Source organism: Zosterops lateralis, assembly GCF_965231275.1.
Source record: "Zosterops lateralis genome assembly, chromosome: 36".
NCBI lineage: Eukaryota > Metazoa > Chordata > Aves > Passeriformes > Zosteropidae > Zosterops > Zosterops lateralis.
The window spans coordinates 114,600-129,885 of record NC_139796.1 but is presented as its reverse complement, the minus strand read 5'-3'; the positions used below and the strand labels follow the sequence as shown (position 1 = coordinate 129,885).

The 15,286-nt window shown below is 68.3% G+C and overlaps 3 protein-coding genes across 7 annotated transcripts; 1 reads left to right on the top strand and 2 right to left on the bottom strand.

The window, feature by feature from the left end:
* Positions 1–4: 4 nt before the first annotated feature.
* On the bottom strand, positions 5–2,993 carry LOC310921715 (MHC class II regulatory factor RFX1-like; the record flags this gene model as incomplete). Its single annotated transcript, XM_083881935.1, has 6 exons — positions 2,594–2,993; positions 2,019–2,228; positions 1,821–1,912; positions 1,154–1,242; positions 716–1,052; positions 5–109 (listed from the first exon to the last, which is right to left on the bottom strand). Coding segments are annotated over exons 2-6 (825 nt in total), but the record flags the coding sequence as incomplete, so codon positions are not given.
* A 53-nt stretch (positions 2,994–3,046) lies between these two features.
* Positions 3,047–8,565, top strand: LOC310921786 (ATP-dependent Clp protease proteolytic subunit, mitochondrial-like). 4 transcript variants are annotated; one of them, XM_083882016.1, is made up of 8 exons: positions 3,047–3,554; positions 3,833–3,931; positions 4,313–4,384; positions 4,479–4,575; positions 5,215–5,402; positions 5,770–5,875; positions 5,955–6,226; positions 7,064–7,201. In XM_083882016.1, exons 1-7 carry the CDS (start codon positions 3,504–3,506, stop codon positions 6,125–6,127), a joined length of 786 nt encoding a protein of 261 aa, XP_083738142.1. In that variant the 5' UTR covers positions 3,047–3,503; the 3' UTR covers positions 6,128–6,226; positions 7,064–7,201. The 4 variants fall into 4 exon arrangements, with proteins under 4 accessions (XP_083738142.1, XP_083738144.1, XP_083738143.1 ...); XM_083882018.1 differs by lacking the exon at positions 3,047–3,554 and adding an exon at positions 3,571–3,608; XM_083882017.1 differs by lacking the exons at positions 3,047–3,554; positions 3,833–3,931; positions 4,313–4,384; ... (2 more) ...; positions 5,770–5,875; positions 5,955–6,226 and adding exons at positions 6,346–6,806; positions 7,437–7,561; positions 7,655–7,773; positions 8,460–8,565 and having other exon boundaries at positions 7,064–7,234.
* A 609-nt stretch (positions 8,566–9,174) lies between these two features.
* Positions 9,175–15,262, bottom strand: GTF2F1 (general transcription factor IIF subunit 1). Of its 2 annotated transcripts, XM_083881848.1 has the most exons (14): positions 15,246–15,262; positions 14,725–14,782; positions 14,466–14,512; positions 14,050–14,122; positions 13,574–13,767; positions 13,218–13,388; positions 12,691–12,875; positions 12,271–12,421; positions 11,911–11,972; positions 11,693–11,809; positions 11,528–11,601; positions 11,134–11,269; positions 10,710–10,833; positions 9,175–10,630 (listed from the first exon to the last, which is right to left on the bottom strand). In XM_083881848.1, exons 2-14 carry the CDS (start codon positions 14,734–14,736, stop codon positions 10,426–10,428), a joined length of 1,551 nt encoding a protein of 516 aa, XP_083737974.1. In that variant the 5' UTR covers positions 14,737–14,782; positions 15,246–15,262; the 3' UTR covers positions 9,175–10,425. The 2 variants fall into 2 exon arrangements, with proteins under 2 accessions (XP_083737974.1, XP_083737973.1); XM_083881847.1 differs by lacking the exon at positions 15,246–15,262 and having other exon boundaries at positions 9,179–10,630; positions 11,911–11,975.
* Positions 15,263–15,286: the final 24 nt, after the last annotated feature.

Below are 15,286 nucleotides of genomic sequence, written 5' to 3'. Positions count from 1 at the left end.
CGGGCTCCAGCTTGTGGCCCTGGCAGTGCAGCAGGTAGTGGCAGTACAGCGCGCTGCGGGGCAGGCTCACCCCCTCGGCCGTCTCGTAGTTGTCCAGCAGCCACTGCACCTGCGGGGGCGCGAAACGGGGGGTCACCCGCGCCCCAAAAGCCCCCTCGGCCCCGCCCTTCCCACCTGAGCCCCGCCCGGACCGCCCAAACCCCGCCCACGGGGCCACACCCACCCTGAACCCTCACGGGTTTTGCCCTGAAACACCGAGGGGTGGGAGGAATTATTGTAAAGAACCACAGGTGTTGCCCCCCCAAAATCTCTCATTCCCCCCCACCAAATCTTTTTTCCCAAAAACGGATTTTTTTCTCCGTAATTTCCTCAAATCTCACATTCCGCCCCGAATATTTTTTCCCCAAACCTCTTTTCTTCCTCCAAAACCAAATCCGAGATTGGGATTTTCCCCAAATCTCCCATCCTGCCCCAGTTCTTCAATTAAGCCCCCCACTCTCCTTTTTTTTTTCCCCTCCCCACACGCCCCCTTTTCCCCCTTCCAACCCTCCTGGTTTCCCCCCAGACCCCTGGGGCAAAGACCCCCAGACCCCTGGGGTAAAGACCCCCAGACCCCTGGGGCAGAGCCCGATTTCCCCCCAGACCCCTGGGGCAAAGACCGCCCCCAGGAGGGTCGTGTCCCCCCAGTCCCCCCGAGCCCCCCTGGGGGTCTCACCGTGGCGGGCGAGGCGCGGGTGGTGTGGGCGTAGGCCGCGCTTCCCCCGGCCATGTAGCCCCCCTGGATCACGTAGGTGCCCCCGCCGGGGGTCGCGGCGCCGCCCTGGGGGGCCGCGGGGGGGGTCCCCAGGATCTGCCCCCCCGTCACGTACATGGGCACGGGGGCGGGGGCGGGGGGCGCCTGCGAGCTGGCCGGGGGAGGGGGCGGCGGCGGGGGGGGAGGAGGGGGAGGGGGAGGGCTGGGCTGCACCGCAGCCCCCCCGGCCCCCTCGAAGTAGCCCCCCGAGTTCTGCCCGAAGAGCGGCGTCTCGGCGAACGGGAACGAGCCCGAGCGGCTGCGGGGGGGCGAGAGAACAGGGTGGGGAGGGGTCGGTGAGGCTGGAGACCCCCCCGAGGGGGTGGTCGGGGGGCTGGGGGAGGCTGGGGGGGCACTCACATGGCGCCGGGGGCGTAGGAACCGTCCCCCCCCTCCACGTAGGGCACGGGCGTGGGGAAGACGTGCTGCACCGGGGGGAGCTGCTGCACCTGGGGAGGGGGACACGGCCCCGGGGGGGTCAGCGGGGGGCACCCCCCAACACCCCCCGTCCCCCCCGAACGGCCCCCGCTCACCTCCTGGGGGGCGCCGGGCTTGGGGGCGGCCGTGGCGCTGGGGGCTGGGGAGCGCTGGGGGCACAGGGGGGACCCCCGGGTCAGCTCTGGGGGCGCTCGGAGCCCCCCCCCGTTTAACCCTTCTCGGCACCGCTTTAACCCCTTCGGACCCGTTCTGCCCCGCTCCGCCCCGTTTCACTCCCGTTTTATTCCAGTTCTCTCCCTTCTCGCCCCTTTTTGCTCCACTCCGCCCCGGCTTTATCCCAAATTTATCCCAAATTCGTCCCGTATCACCCCGTTCCAGCCCCATTCCAACTCCATTTCTGTATTTGGGCCACTTCAGCTCAATTTTACCCCATTTCACCCCACTCCCTTCCCATTTTACCCCATTTCTGTCCATTTTGAGCAAGTTTTTTTTTTGTTTTTTAAATTTTCACCCCCTCCCAGCCCATTTTGCCCACATTTCTCCCCAGCCCAGTCCCAATTCCGAGCCGGTTTTCCCCAGTTTTTCGCACCTGCTGCTGCCCCCCGGGGCTGGGCCCGGGCTGGGGGGGCGCGGGGGGGGCGGGGCTGCCCTCGCTGCCCTCGGGGGGCCGCAGCCCCTCTGCTTTGGGGACAAAAACGGCACATTCGGGTCAGACTTTGATCCTCTCCCAGTTCTGGGGTCACCCCCAGAGCAGGGGGCGAGCGCGGGGCGGGTTTTGGGGTCTCACCCGCCACGGTGACCACGATGAACTGCTGGGGGGGGGGCGCCGGCGCGGGGGGCGCGGGGGGGGGCGCCCCGGGGGCGGAGCCTCCCGAAAGCTCCGCCCCAAAAGGGGCGGTGCCCGCGGGGGGCGGTGCCGAGGGCGGCGGCTGCTGCTGCTGTGACGTCGTCGCCGTCAGCTCGGTGACGAAGGAGGGTTGGGTCGCCATGGCGACGGCTGGGGGAGTGACGTAATACGGGTGACGTCAGCGCAGGACTGACGTCACCGGTGAAAAAAAGAGGTGAAGCCCCCCTGCACGTGACACCCCCGCGTGACGTCACGACAGGAGTCCGCCCTAGGGATGCCCGCAAAGTGACGTCACGACTCGTTGGTGACATCACGGCGCGGGACGGGGCGTGTCCAACCGCCACCCGCGCGCCCACATTGGCTCCCGCCCCCCGCCCCGCCTCCCCATTGGCCCGCCCGTCCGCCAATCGCAGGGCGCGCCGAAGCCCCGCCCTTCCCGCCCAGGCCCACTGCCCCCCCCCCGCTCCCCCCTTCACCCCCCCCGCCGCCATTTTGGCGGCGCCGCTCGGACTCACCTGCCCGCGGCCGCCGCCGGGGCCCCGCTCGGGCTCCGCCCGCCCCCGGTGCCGCGGCTGCTGCTGCCGGCGGGGCCCGACGGAGCGGGGGGCGGCGGCGGCAGGGGCCGGGCCGGGCCGGAGCGCGGTCGCCACGGTGACCGTGGCTATGGCGGCCTCCCTGGTCCCTCACCGGGGCAACTGTTGCTACCCGCCTCGGCGGCGGGCGGGGCCGGCAGTGTAGGTCCCGCCCAACAGCTTCTATTGGTTATAGCTCTCCGCCGACGCACTCTGGTTGGTTAAGACGCGCGTCGCTCTGCGCAAGCCCCGCCTCCTCGTCGTCTCATTGGTTCTTCCGAACGTCAATCAGCGCTTCCTCAGGGAGGTGGGGAGGGCGGGGCCACGAGGGGAGCTGGCGCAACGCTATTCGCCAGAGCGGTTGCCGATCAGCGCGAGGGGCGAGCGAGCCGCGCGCCGCGAGGGCGGCCGGGAGATGTGGTCCCTGACGGCAGAGGTGCCTCGTGACGTCACGGAGGCGTGACGCCATCGCTGGGCTGTTTTCACGGCGTTCCTCCCTAATTGGCGCTGCTGGGGGGGTTTAATTCGCGCTGTGAGGGGAAGAACGGGCGGTTTAATCGAGGAATGAAACGGGGGCCAGTCGTGGGGCCCTTAAGGCCGGGAGGACCAGCGTGTGCCTGCGGGTACTCCTAAGGCTGTGCTCTCCACGGGGCGCTACCGGACCTTTAAACGGCTACAACTGTTCTACAGGGCTGTGCCGGCTCCAGCGCGGGGCTGTGCCGGTTCTGGGGGGGGCCGCAGGTGCGAGAGGGGCCCCGAGCTCAACTTCCGGCGGTGTCATGGCGGCCGCGCCGCGGAGCACGATGGGAAACGTAGTCCTGAGGCGAGTCAGTTGACGCCTGTGGTCCCGCCCATGGGGGGCGGAGCTCCAGAGGGGGCGTGGCCGGCGGGAAAGCGATGTCACGTGAGCGGGGGTCACGGGGAACGCTTCCGGGGCGCGATGGGGCCGGGGGTGGCGGTGAGGGGGCGGAGGGGGTCGGGGGGGTCCCCGGGGGGTCCCTGGGTGTCCCCGGGGTCCTGGGGAGGGTCCCGGCGGTTTCTCGGTCCAGGAGGAGTCCCGGTGCTGGAGTGTCCCACTTTGGGGGGGGGGGGGTCTCGATTTGGGGGTCTCCCAGTTCCGGGGGGTTTCTGGGGGCGGTTCTCTGTTTCGAGGGGTCTCGCTGACTCCCCCTCTCCCCCCAGCGCTCCCTGCACCGGGCCTGGGCCGGCGCCCGGCGCTGCCTGCACGGGACGACCCCGGCCCGCGCCCCCCCCCTCATCCCCATCGTGGTGGAGCAGACGGTGAGTGGGGAGGGTGCGGGCCCTGGGACCCCAAACCCCCTTTGGACCCCCTTTGGCCCCCCACAAACCCCCCAAACCCGCCCCAAACCCCTCCGAGCACCCCCAGACCCCTCCGAGCCCCCAGACCCACTCCTGGACCCCCTTTGGACCCCCACAAATCCCCCAAACCCGCCCCAAACCCCTCCGAGCCCCCAGACCCACTCCTGGTCCCCCCTTTCCCCCCCAGGTCCAGAGATTGCCCCCACAACATCAATTCGGGGGTTCCCGTCCCTCCTCTGACCCCCCAACTCCCCCCCAAACAATCCCGGTGACCCCTCCAGACCCCCCTCAAGACCTCTGAGCCCCCAAAAACCCCTCCTGACCCCCCGTTTTCCCCTCCAGGGCCGGGGGGAACGCGCCTACGACATTTACTCGCGGCTGCTGCGGGAACGCATCGTTTGTGTCATGGGCCCGGTGGGTACCCCCGAGGGGAGGGGGCTCGGGGACCCCCAGACCCGCCCCCGAGAGCCCTGGGGACCCCCTGACCCCTGTGCCGCCCCCTCCCCAGATCGATGACAGCCTGGCCAGCCTGGTGATCGCCCAGCTGCTGTTCCTGCAGTCCGAGAGCAACAAGAAACCCATCCACATGTACATCAACAGCCCCGGTGAGGCTGGGGGGGCTCTGGGGGGCTTTGGGGGGCAAAAGGGGGGTTTGGGGGGCTCTGGGGGGCTTGGGGGGGCAAAAGGGGGGTTTGGGGGACTCTGGGGAGCTCTGGGGGGGCAAAAGGGGGGTTTGGGGAGGGGCTACAGGGTCTGAAACAGGAGATGAGACCACCAGCAGAAGGCTGTGGACACCAAAATCTTCTCGCCCTGGAGGCAGGAAGGAGAGGGCTGTGGGGATCGCGGCAGTTTATGGGGTCAGGGAGGGTTTGGGGGTGTCACCAAGGGGGTGTCCACCCCACCAGGGGTTTGGTGACCCTGCCTTGGCCTCCTGCAGCCCAGTGGGGCTTGGGAGTCCAGGGGCTGCTGTGGATCTTTGGGGTGTCTGTGGGGTTTTAATGGCTTGGGAGAGGTTTGGGGGTCCCAGGGGGGAGTTTAGGGGGGTTTGGGGTCCTGTGGGGAGGGTTGGGGATGTCCCTGTGACCCCCATCCACCCCCTGGGGGGTCTTGGTGACACCTCTGACCACCTACAACCCCCCCAAGGGCATCCCGGGGGGCTGTTGTCACTCTCTGGGGTCTCTAAAGGGCCATGAATCCCCAGGGTGGGTTTTGGGGTGTCCCTAACGTGGTTTTTCCCCCCTCAGGAGGCTCGGTGACCTCGGGGCTGGCCATCTACGACACGATGCAGTACGTGCTGACCCCGGTGTGCACCTGGTGCGTGGGGCAGGCGGCCAGCATGGGCTCCCTGCTGCTGGCGGCCGGCGCCCCCGGGATGCGCCACGCGCTGCCCAACGCCCGGATCATGGTGCACCAGCCCTCGGGGGGCGCCCGGGTACGGCCCCCCTGCCCCACACGGGCCGGGGGAGGGCTGGGCAGGGGGCTCGGGGGCGGTGCTGGGAGCTGGAAGAGCGTTTTGGGGAGGGGGGAGAAGGGTTTGGGGAGACCCCGAAGTGTGGGGAGCACAGAAATGGGGAGGAGTGTGTTCCCCATGTTGTGTGTGTGTGGGGAAGGGGCTCGGAAAGAAGGGGGGCAGTGCCTGGAAGGGAGAAAAGGGATAACCTGGATGGGGGGAGATGTGCTGGGACCCCCCAGGGGCTGTGGGTGGGCATGGGACTCCCCCAGGGGTTGTGGGCAGGGCTGGAGATGGCCCCAAACCCCCCCCCAGACCCTTCTGAGCCCCCCCTGAACCCCCTCCTCAGGGCCAGGCCACCGACATTGCCATCCAGGCCGAGGAGATCCTGAAGCTGAAGCGGCAGATCAACGGGCTCTACGCCAAACACACGGGGCAGCCGCTGCCTGTCATTGGTGAGGGACCCCCTCAAACCCCTCAGGACCCTCCCCAATTTCCCCCGGAGGTGCCCCTGACTCCCCTGTGCCCCCCCAGAAGCCGCCATGGAGCGGGACCGGTACCTGAGCCCGGTGGAGGCGCAGGAATTCGGGCTCCTGGACCAGGTGCTGGTGCATCCCCCCCCACGCGGCGAGGACGAGCCCCGGCTGGTGCAGAAGGAGCCCCCCAACAGCCCCTCCGGGCCCCCCCAAGTCCCCCCAGCATCTTGAGACCCCCCCGGGGGTGCTGGGGCGCACCTTTGGAGAGGGGGAGCTCTGGGATCCCCCGTCCCGTTCTCCTGTGTGGAAATAAAGGGCTGTGGAACCCAAGTGAGTCCTGAGGGGGTTTTGGGGGGTGTCAGGGCTGTGCTGGGGGATGGGAGAGGAGATTGAGGGGTGACAAAGAGGCGTCGGGGGGATGAAGAGGGAGGGTTTGTGGGGTCTGTGAATGGTTTGGGGAGATAGTGAGAGGCCTGGGGGGCCCAGGAAGGGTTTGGGGCGGGGGGTTTTGGGGGGGGTGACATTGACGAAATCGTGAACCCCCACCCGAGTCCTCCTGGCCGCCAGGGGGCGCCCTCCCCGCGTGCTCAGCTCCGGGTCCTCCGAGCCGCCAGGCGGCGCCTGCCGCACTCCCGTCATGCACCGCGCGCGCGGCCTGTGGCGGGCGGGGGTCCCCGCGGCCCTCGGGGGGTCCCGGGCGGTCTCGGGGGGTCCCGGGGGCGGGTTGGGCCCCGAGGCCGAGGCCGACCCCGCGCTGCTCCGCGCCAGCAGCCCCGAGCTGGCCCGGCGGCTCCGCGGGCTCGCGCTGGTCCGCGGCGGCTTCGTGAGCGACGGGGAAGCGGCGGAGCTGCTGCGGGAGGTGGAGCCGGGGCTGCGCCGGGGGCGGTACCAGAGCGACCACTGGGACCGGGTGAGGGGGTCCGGGGCCTGGGGGGGGTGGTCCTAGGGCCTGGGTGGGGCTCAGGGTACCGAGGGGGGGTCCCGGGGCCTGGGGGGGGGTCACGGGGCCTGGGGGGGGTCAGGGGTCTGGGGAGGGGTCCCGGGGCCCTGGGGGGGGTCACGGGGCCCTGGGGGGGGGGCTCAGGGTCACGGAAGGTCACGAGGGGTCACAGAAGGGCACCGGTCTGAGGTCAAAGGTCGGCGTTAACCCCCCCCCTTTCCCCCCAGGCCATCACCGGGTACCGGGAGACCGAGCGGGGCCTGCGGGGGGGCGCGGGGCGGGCGCTGCTGCTCAGGGTGACCCCCGCCTTCCCCCCCCGCCGCCCCCCCCGGCCCAGCGCCCACGTCCTCGACCTCCTGCCCGAGGGGAGCGTGGGGCCGCACGTGGACAGCGTCAAGGTGAGGGGTGGGGGGTCCTGGGGGGCTCCTTGGGGGGCTGGGGGATCCCCGGGGGGCTCCCTGGGGGGGTTTTGGCCGTGCCCAGGCAGGGCGCCAGGGGAGGACGGATTGGAGTTCCCCGGTGGGTTTGAAGGGTTCCCAAGGGAGCTTTGGGAGCCCGAGGGTGGTTTTGGGGGGTCTCAGGAGTGTCTGTCCCCCCCAGTTCTGCGGCTGCACCATCGCGGGGGTCTCCCTGCTGTCCCCCAGTGTCCTGAGGCTCCGGAGCCTCCGGGACCCCCAGGACTGGCTGGAGCTGCTGCTGGAGCCGGGGTCTCTCTATGTGCTCCGGTGGGTTTGGGGGAGCCCTGGGGGACCCCCCGCGGGGGTTTTGGGGAGCCCTGGGGGGTGTTCAGGACCCTCTGAGCCCCCGATCCCCTCCAGGGGCGCTGCCAGGTACGACTTCACCCACGAGATCCTCCCGGACCAGGAATCGTTTTTTGGGGAGCTCCGGGTGCCGCGGGGCCGCCGGGTGGCGCTGATCTTCCGCAACGACCCCCCCGGTGAGGACCCTCATAAACCCCCCTGGGACCCCCCAAACCCCCTGGGACCCCCCAAACCCCCCTGGGACCCCCCAAAACCCCCTGGGACCCTTCACACAAGCCCCGAGATCCTCCAAACCCCCCCGGGACCCCCCAAACCCCCCTGGGACCCCCCAAAACCCCCTGGGACCCTTCACACAAGCCCCGAGATCCCCCAAACCCCCCTGGGACCCCTCAAACCCCCCTGGGACCCCCCAAACCCCCCTGGGACCCCCCAAAACCCCCTGGGACCCTTCACACAAGCCCCGAGATCCTCCAAACCCCCCCGGGACCCCCCAAACCCCCCTGGGACCCCTCACACCAGCCCCGAGATCCCCCAGACCCCTCTGGGACCCCCCAAACCCCCTCAGGATCCCCCAAACCCCCTGGGACCCCCCCAAACCCCCTAGGACCCCCCAAATCCCCCCCAGGGATCCCCCAGACCCCCCTGGGACCCCCCCAAACCCCCCCAGGATCCCCCAAACCCCCCTGGGACCCTTCACACCAGGCCCGAGATCCCCCAAACCCCCTGGGGAACCCCCCAAAACCCACCTGGGACACCCTTAAAATCCTCCCAGGACCCCCTAAACATCCCTAGGGACCACCCAACCTCCCATAAAGACCCCCCAGATCCCCCCCTGACCACCTCTGTTTCCCCCTCACCCCAGAGACGCCTCCAGACCCTCTCAGCGACCTCCCAGCGTTTATTGAGGATCCCCACGACCTCCCACCCAAAACATGAGCCCCCCCCCCCAATAAACAGCAGCGTCCCCACACTCGGCTCTTGGGGGGCTGTTTTGGGGGGGGGATTGGAGGAGGAGCCTTTGGGGAACCCCCAAACCCCCCCGAGCTGACGGCCAGGGGGTGCTTTTGGGGGTAGGGGGTGGTTGGAGGGACCCCCAACACCCCCCCCCGATAGATGGGGAGGAGTTTTGGGGGTTTCAGGGTGGGGTTTTGGGGGGACTCAGGGAGGGGTTTTGGGGGGCTCAGGGGGTTATCCGGGGTGGCTCAGGGGGGGGTTCAGGGGGTTATCTGGGGGGGGCTCAGGGAGGGGTTTTGGGGGATTCAGGGGGTTATTTGGGGGCCCTCAGGGGGTTATTTGGGGGGGCTCCGGGGGGCTCACCCCAGGCAGGCGCAGGCCCCCGCCGAGAGCCGCGGCAGCCGCTGCCAGCGCAGCCCCGAGTCCAGGAAAGCCACGTCCTCGTAGCGGGTGGGGCGGCAGCAGGGCCCCCCACCCCCGGCGCCCCCCGGGCCCAGCACGGCCCCCAGCGCCAGCCCGTGCAGGGTGGGGGGCGCGGGGCAGCCCCCCCCGCAGTAGCGGAACACCACGGTCTCGGGGGAGGGGTACCCCAGCCCCAGCGCCCCCACCCCCACTGAGACGCTGCGGAGCCCGCACGGGGGGCTGGGGGGCGCGGGGGGGGCGCGGCAGGGCCCGAGGAGGAAGAGGAGGAGGAGGAGGAGGAGGAGGAGGAAGGACCGAGAGAGCCCCGGCCTGGCCATGCTGAGCCCCCCACCCCACACAAAGCGCGGCCCAGGGGGATTTATGGGGTGCGGGGAGGGAGGGGCTTGGGGAAGGGGGAGGGGGTTAACCCTGAGCTCCCCAAGGGGGTTTGGGGGGGCACTGACACCCCCTGGGAGGGGAAATCTGGGGGGTGGGATCTTTAGTGGGGGGGTCCCATCACCCCCAGAACTGGGTGATGTGAGACCCCCCCACACCCCCACCCAGGGGTTTGGGGGTGACATTTGGATAGTGGAGACCCCTCCCCAATACAAGGGGGAATTGAAACCCCTGGGACCCCCAAGCTCTGGGGGTGTGATGGAGACCCCCCACCAGAAAAACTCCAGGGGGAGTTGGGGGTCTCAATCCATCCCCCCAGGAGCTCCTGCCCCCTAAATAACTGCCCCCCACCCCAAATGACTGCCCCCCTCAGCCCCACAGGGCTGTTCTGGGGTTAAACCCCCTAGGGGAGGGAGGGAATTTCCCCTACCCCTAAAGGAAGGGGGGCCATGGGGGGGATTCACTTGAGGGGAGCCCAAAGCCCCCCCGGAGGAGTAGAACATTCCAGCGCTGTGGGGTGTGTGGGCCTGGCACAAAGCAGAGGAAAAAAAAGCCTAAAAATAGCAAAACATCCCAATTCTGACCCAAAAAAAGACACGGAGGGTGAGGGGGGAGAGTCTCTTCCCTGCCCCAGCCCAGGAAAATTCCAGGCCCCCCCAAATTCCTGGGGAGGGGGCAGGGGAGCAGTGAGTTTGTTCAGGGGAATTTGGGAGAGATGGGGGGGCAGGAGGAGAGGGCGGGTTGGGGGGAAAGGGGGGTCTGGAGGAGTGGTGGGTGTGAGATGGGCCCAGGGATCCCGGTGGGGGGATCCTGTGGGATTTGGGGGGGGGGATCCTGCTGGATTTTTGGGGTGCCTGTCCTGGAGCTGCCTCTAAAGGAACTTGGGGCGGCACTGGGGGATCCCTGCGGGTTTGGGGAGGGTCTCTGTGGGTTTGGGGAGGGTCTCTGTGGATTTGGGGAGGGTCCCTGTGGGTTTGGGGTGGGTGGGGTGGGTCTCTGTGGGTTTGGGGAGGGTCTCTGTGGGTTTGGGGGTTCCCGTGGCTCCGGGGGGCTCCCGTGGCTCTAGAGGGGGGTCCCTACTCCTTGAGGAAGAAGTGCATCTTGTCTGCAATGAGTTTTCGCTCGGGGTCGAGGCGCTTGAGCAGCTGGGCCAGGGCGTTGACGGTGGCGTCGCTGCTCAGCCCCGTGCGCTTCGTCTGGAACTTCTTCAGCAGGTCCTTGGTGGTCATGGGCTTGCGGGACAGGTACCGGCGCACGGCCTCCTCCGTCAGCTGCACCTCCCTGCGGGGCCGGGGGGTCAGCGGGGCCGGGGGGGGCAGCAGGGCCACGGTCCCACAGCCCCCGAAGCCCCCAGACTCACCCGCTGCTCGGGGTCGACTTCCCGGAGTGGGGCTGGGGCGTGGATTTGCCCGAGGGGGGCCCCGGCTCTGCCTTCAGCCGCTTCTGGGGAGGGGGCTCTGAGCCCCCCAGGGGTGCCCGGCGGCCTGGGGGAGACAAGGAGGTCAGGAGGGCTCTGAGGGGCCCCCAGGAGGGCGCTGGGAATTGCCCCCACTCCATAATGTCCCTGTGACCCCTCCCCGAGTGTCCCCCAGCCCCTCAAAAATTCATCCCGAGACCCCTCAATACCCTCCCAATCCCCCCTGACACTCCTGGACCCCCTTCAGTGTCCCCCAGCCCTACAAAACCCTTCCCTGGACCCCCAGCTTTGCCCCAGCCCTCCCAATATCCCCCCCAGACTCCCCCCAACTCCCCTGAACCCCCTCCAAACCCCCCAGAACCCCCACCTTGCTCCAGCCTGGCAGCCGCAGCCCGGAGGGTCCCCCCGGTGCCCCCCGAGTCCGTGGGGGTCCCGGGCCGGGAGCCCCCCCTGGAGCTGCTGCCCGAGGCCCTGCGCTCCCGCTTGGGGGGGGTCTTCTTCTTCTGCGGGGGGAGAGAAACAGGGGAAGGTCAGGGGGTGTCCAGCTCCCCTGTGAGACCCCCAAGGCCCCCCCAGGATCCCCTCAAACTTCCCCGAGGCCCCCCCAGGACCCCCCCAGACCTCCCCAAGGCCCCCCAGGACCCCCCCAGACCTCCCCGGGCCCCCCCAGGACCCTCCCAGACCTCCCTGAGGCCCCCCCAGGACCCCCAGGACCCCCCAAACCTCCCCGAGGCCCCCCCAGGACCCCCGGGCCCCCTCACCGCCATGAACAGCGCCGAGGACGTCTCGCTGTCGATGTCGCTCTCCTCCGACGTCTGCGACTCGTCGCTGCTCTCTGGGGGGTTCACGGTGCCATAAACACAATTTCCTGGGGGGTTTTCCCCCAGTTCCTGATGGGGGGGGGGAATGTTGAGGGAGGGTCTTACCTCTCTTTTTCTTCTTCTCCTGGGGGGTGGGGGTCGCTTTTCCCTCCTCCTCTTCCTCCTTCTCCTCCGCCTTCTCCTCCTCGCTCTCCTCGCTGCTCTCGCTCGCCTCGTCGATGCCTTTGTTGCGGGGGGGATGCTGAGAGTCCTGGACCCCAGAAATCCCCCCACAAACCCCTCGGAAACTATGAGCAGGGTCCCAACCCCCTCCCCAACCCCACCTTTCGGGCCTTCCTCCTCCTCCTTGGGCGCTTTGGCTTTGCCAGGCTCTTCCTCGCCGGAGCTGCTGCAGGGCAGGAGAGAAATGGGGAGGTCAGGAGGGGCTTGGGGGGAATTGGGGGACCCTGGGTGGGGTTCTGGGCTCCCCACCCATCTCCAGTCACATTAAACCCTTCCAGTGACCCAAAAATATCCCAAAGACCCCCCAGGGAGCCACAAACCTTCACTGTGGTCCCCAAAATCCTCCCAAACCCATGCAGAAACCCCCTTCAGGGACCCTCAGACCTCCCCAGGCAGTCCCAAAATCCCCTGAGTCCCCCCAAAACTCCTCCAGGGACCCCCCGAAACGCCCCCAGTCCCACCTGGAGCCGTCGGACATGTAATCCACCTCCTGGCCCTCGAAGTCGCCGTCGTCGCTGTCCTCGAGGGCTTCGTCCTCAGAGCCCTTCCTGCCCTTCCTCCTCTTCCTCTTGGGGTGTGCCCCCGCGGCCTTTGGCCTGGCTGCCTTCTCCCCTGGGAATCCCAGGCATTGGGGGGCTTTCAGGGGGATTTGGGGGGGATTTGGGAGAGGATTTGGGGGAGTTTAGAGGATTTGTGGGCTTTAGGGAGGACTTGGGTGGAGTTTTAAGTAGATTTTGGGGCTTCCCTCCTCAGCCCTGGCCTCACTTTTCTCGAAACAGGGATATTTTGGGTGGATCTGGGGGGATTTTGGAGGGACGTGAGGAGGATTTGGGGGCGTTTTGAGAAGGATTCTGTGGGATTTTGGGGATTTTCCCTCTCACCCTCAGCCTCGCTGCCCTCGCTCTCCTCAGAGCTGAGCTCCAGATCCTCCTCCAGGTCGTGGATCCGCAGCCCCCCGCCCTTGCCCGGGGCCTTCCTCCCCTTGTCCTTCTCCTCCTCCTCCTCGTCCTGGTCCCGCAGGCGCCGCTGCTGCATGATGCTGAAGTGGTTCAGCACCTTGTTCCTCCTGGGGGGAGTTGAGGGGGTTCAGTGGGGCTGGGAGGGGATTTGGGGGGGCTGGACAAGACTTTGGGGTGTGTGGGAGGATATCTGGGGGGGCTTTGAGAGGCCCAGACAGTGGATTTAGGGGATTTGAAGGGATTTCAAAGGGATTTGGGGGTCTGGGAGAGTATCTGGGGTCATTTGAGCAGCCTTGGAGGAGATTTGTGGGGGCTCTGGAGGGTCTAGAAGGGGATCTGGGGGGGCTGGGAGAGAATCTGGGGGACCCTGGAGGGGATTTAGGGTGTCTGGGAAGGAATTTCCAGTGTCCCCTATAGTTCTGGGGTCCCTGCCCGGGGTTTGGGGTCACCTCTCCCACTCCTCCTCGGCCTCCTCAGCCGTCAGGGTGCGGTGCCGGGCCAGGGGGGTGAAGTTGTACCAGTTCCTGACCGGGAAGGCCTCGAAGGCGCCGTCGGGGCACTGGGTGAACACGTAGTAGGAGGCGTTTTCTGTCACCCCGCCCTTCTTCACCCCCCGGAACCTGCGAGAGGGGGGGATCAGCATCCCCAAAGCCCCCAGAACTCCCCCAAACCCCCCAAATCCCCCAGAACTCCCCAAACCCCCCAGAACTCCCCAAACCCCCCAGAACTCCCCCAAACCCCCCATTCCTTTTCCCATTTCATCCCCTTTCCCACCCCAAACCCCAACCCCGCCCTCCCCTCTCACTTCCTGCCGGTTTTCCCGTTGACCCGCAGCAGCCAGGGCTGGTCCTCGGCCCGGAATTCCCGCAGGACGATCCCGTATTTTTTCCTCCGCGCCTCCTCGCGCAGCTTGCGGTGGAACTCGCTGCCGGCGCCGGACTCGGGCAGCTCCTCCTCGGCGTAGATCCTCTTGTTGCTCATGTCCCGCTCCATGCGAGCCTGGACCCAGATTAGGATGGATCTTGGCCCCAAAGCCCCGGGCTCACAGACCCTGTGGCCCCAAAACCCACCCGGGACTGACCCAGGCAGCCCCTGCAGCCCCAAACCCCACCTGGACGTGGATTGGGATTGACCCTGACCCCAAAGCCCAAGGCTCCCAGCCCCTGTGGCCCCAAAATCCCACCTGGGACCGACCCTGGACTCCAAATGTCACCGTTCCCAACCCAGACCCTTCCAGCTGGAGGGGAGGGAATGGGCCCAGGACCCCCTCACCCCCCTCACCTGTGCCCAGGTGCTCAGGGTCACCCTGTCGGCGCTGTTGAAGGCCATGATGTTGTAGCGCTTTGGGGTGTTCCTGGGGGGGTGCAGGAAAGACCCCTCAGATCCCCCCCTGACGACCCCAGAGACCCCCAGAACAACCCCTGAGCCACCCTAACCCCCCCAAACCATCTGAGACCCCCCCAAACCTCCCCTGAAAGCCCAAAACCACCTCAAACCTCCCAAATCCCCCCACCCCGAGATGGTCAAAACACCTGAGACCCTCCCAAAGCAGCTGAGAACCCCCCAAATCTGACACCTCCAACCCCCCTGAATCGCCCCTATTTCCCCCTGGGCATCCCCAGACCCTTCCCGAGCCCCCCCACACCCTTCCCGAGTCCCCCCAAACCCCCCGAGCCCCCCCAGATCTCCCCACTCACTTGGGCACCCTGACCACATACTCGGTGACCACCTGGGAGCTGCTGCCCTGCGGGACAAGTTGGGGGGGGGGGTTTGGGGGGTCCATGGGGACACTGAGGGCGTTTGGGGGAGTCCCCGAGGGGCTCTGGGGGTCCCACGGGCATTTGGAGACACCCAAGGGATCCCCAGGAGGTTTTTTGTGGGGTTGGGGCTCCCCAAGAGGGTCCCTGAGTAGGTTTGGGGGGTCCCGGGGAGGGGGTTTGGGAGCCCCCCACTCACCAGCGCGGCCATGGCGGGGGCGGGAGGGGGCGCGGCCCCGGGCCCGGCTCAGGGGGTCCTGAGGGCGAGAGGGGGGGGGTGGTCAGTGGCTGGGAACCCCCAAAACCGGCACCCCCAAACCCCCCGGGCCCTCCTCAGGCCCCTCCCCGGTCCCCCAGGACCTTCCAGGACCCTCACAGGGCCCCCCAGGACCCCCCGAATTCCCCCGGGCCCTCTCCAGTCCCCCAGGACCACCCAAGACCCTCACAGGGTCCCCCAGGACCCCCAACCCGCACTGGGCCTTCCTCAGGCCCCTCCCAAGTCCCCCAGGACCATCCGAGACCCTCACAGGGACCCCCAACCCGCCCCGGACCCTCCTCAGGCCCCTCCCCGGTCCCCCAGGACCCTCCCAGGGACCCCCAGGACCCCCCAAACCCCCCGGGCTCTGCTCAGGCCCCTCCCCAGTCCCACAGGACCATCCCGGACCCTCCCAGGGACCCCCAGGACCCCCGGAACCCCCCCCCGGGCCCCCCCGTTCCCACCGCCCGCTCGGCTCCGCGTCCCGCCGGAACCGGAAACTCGC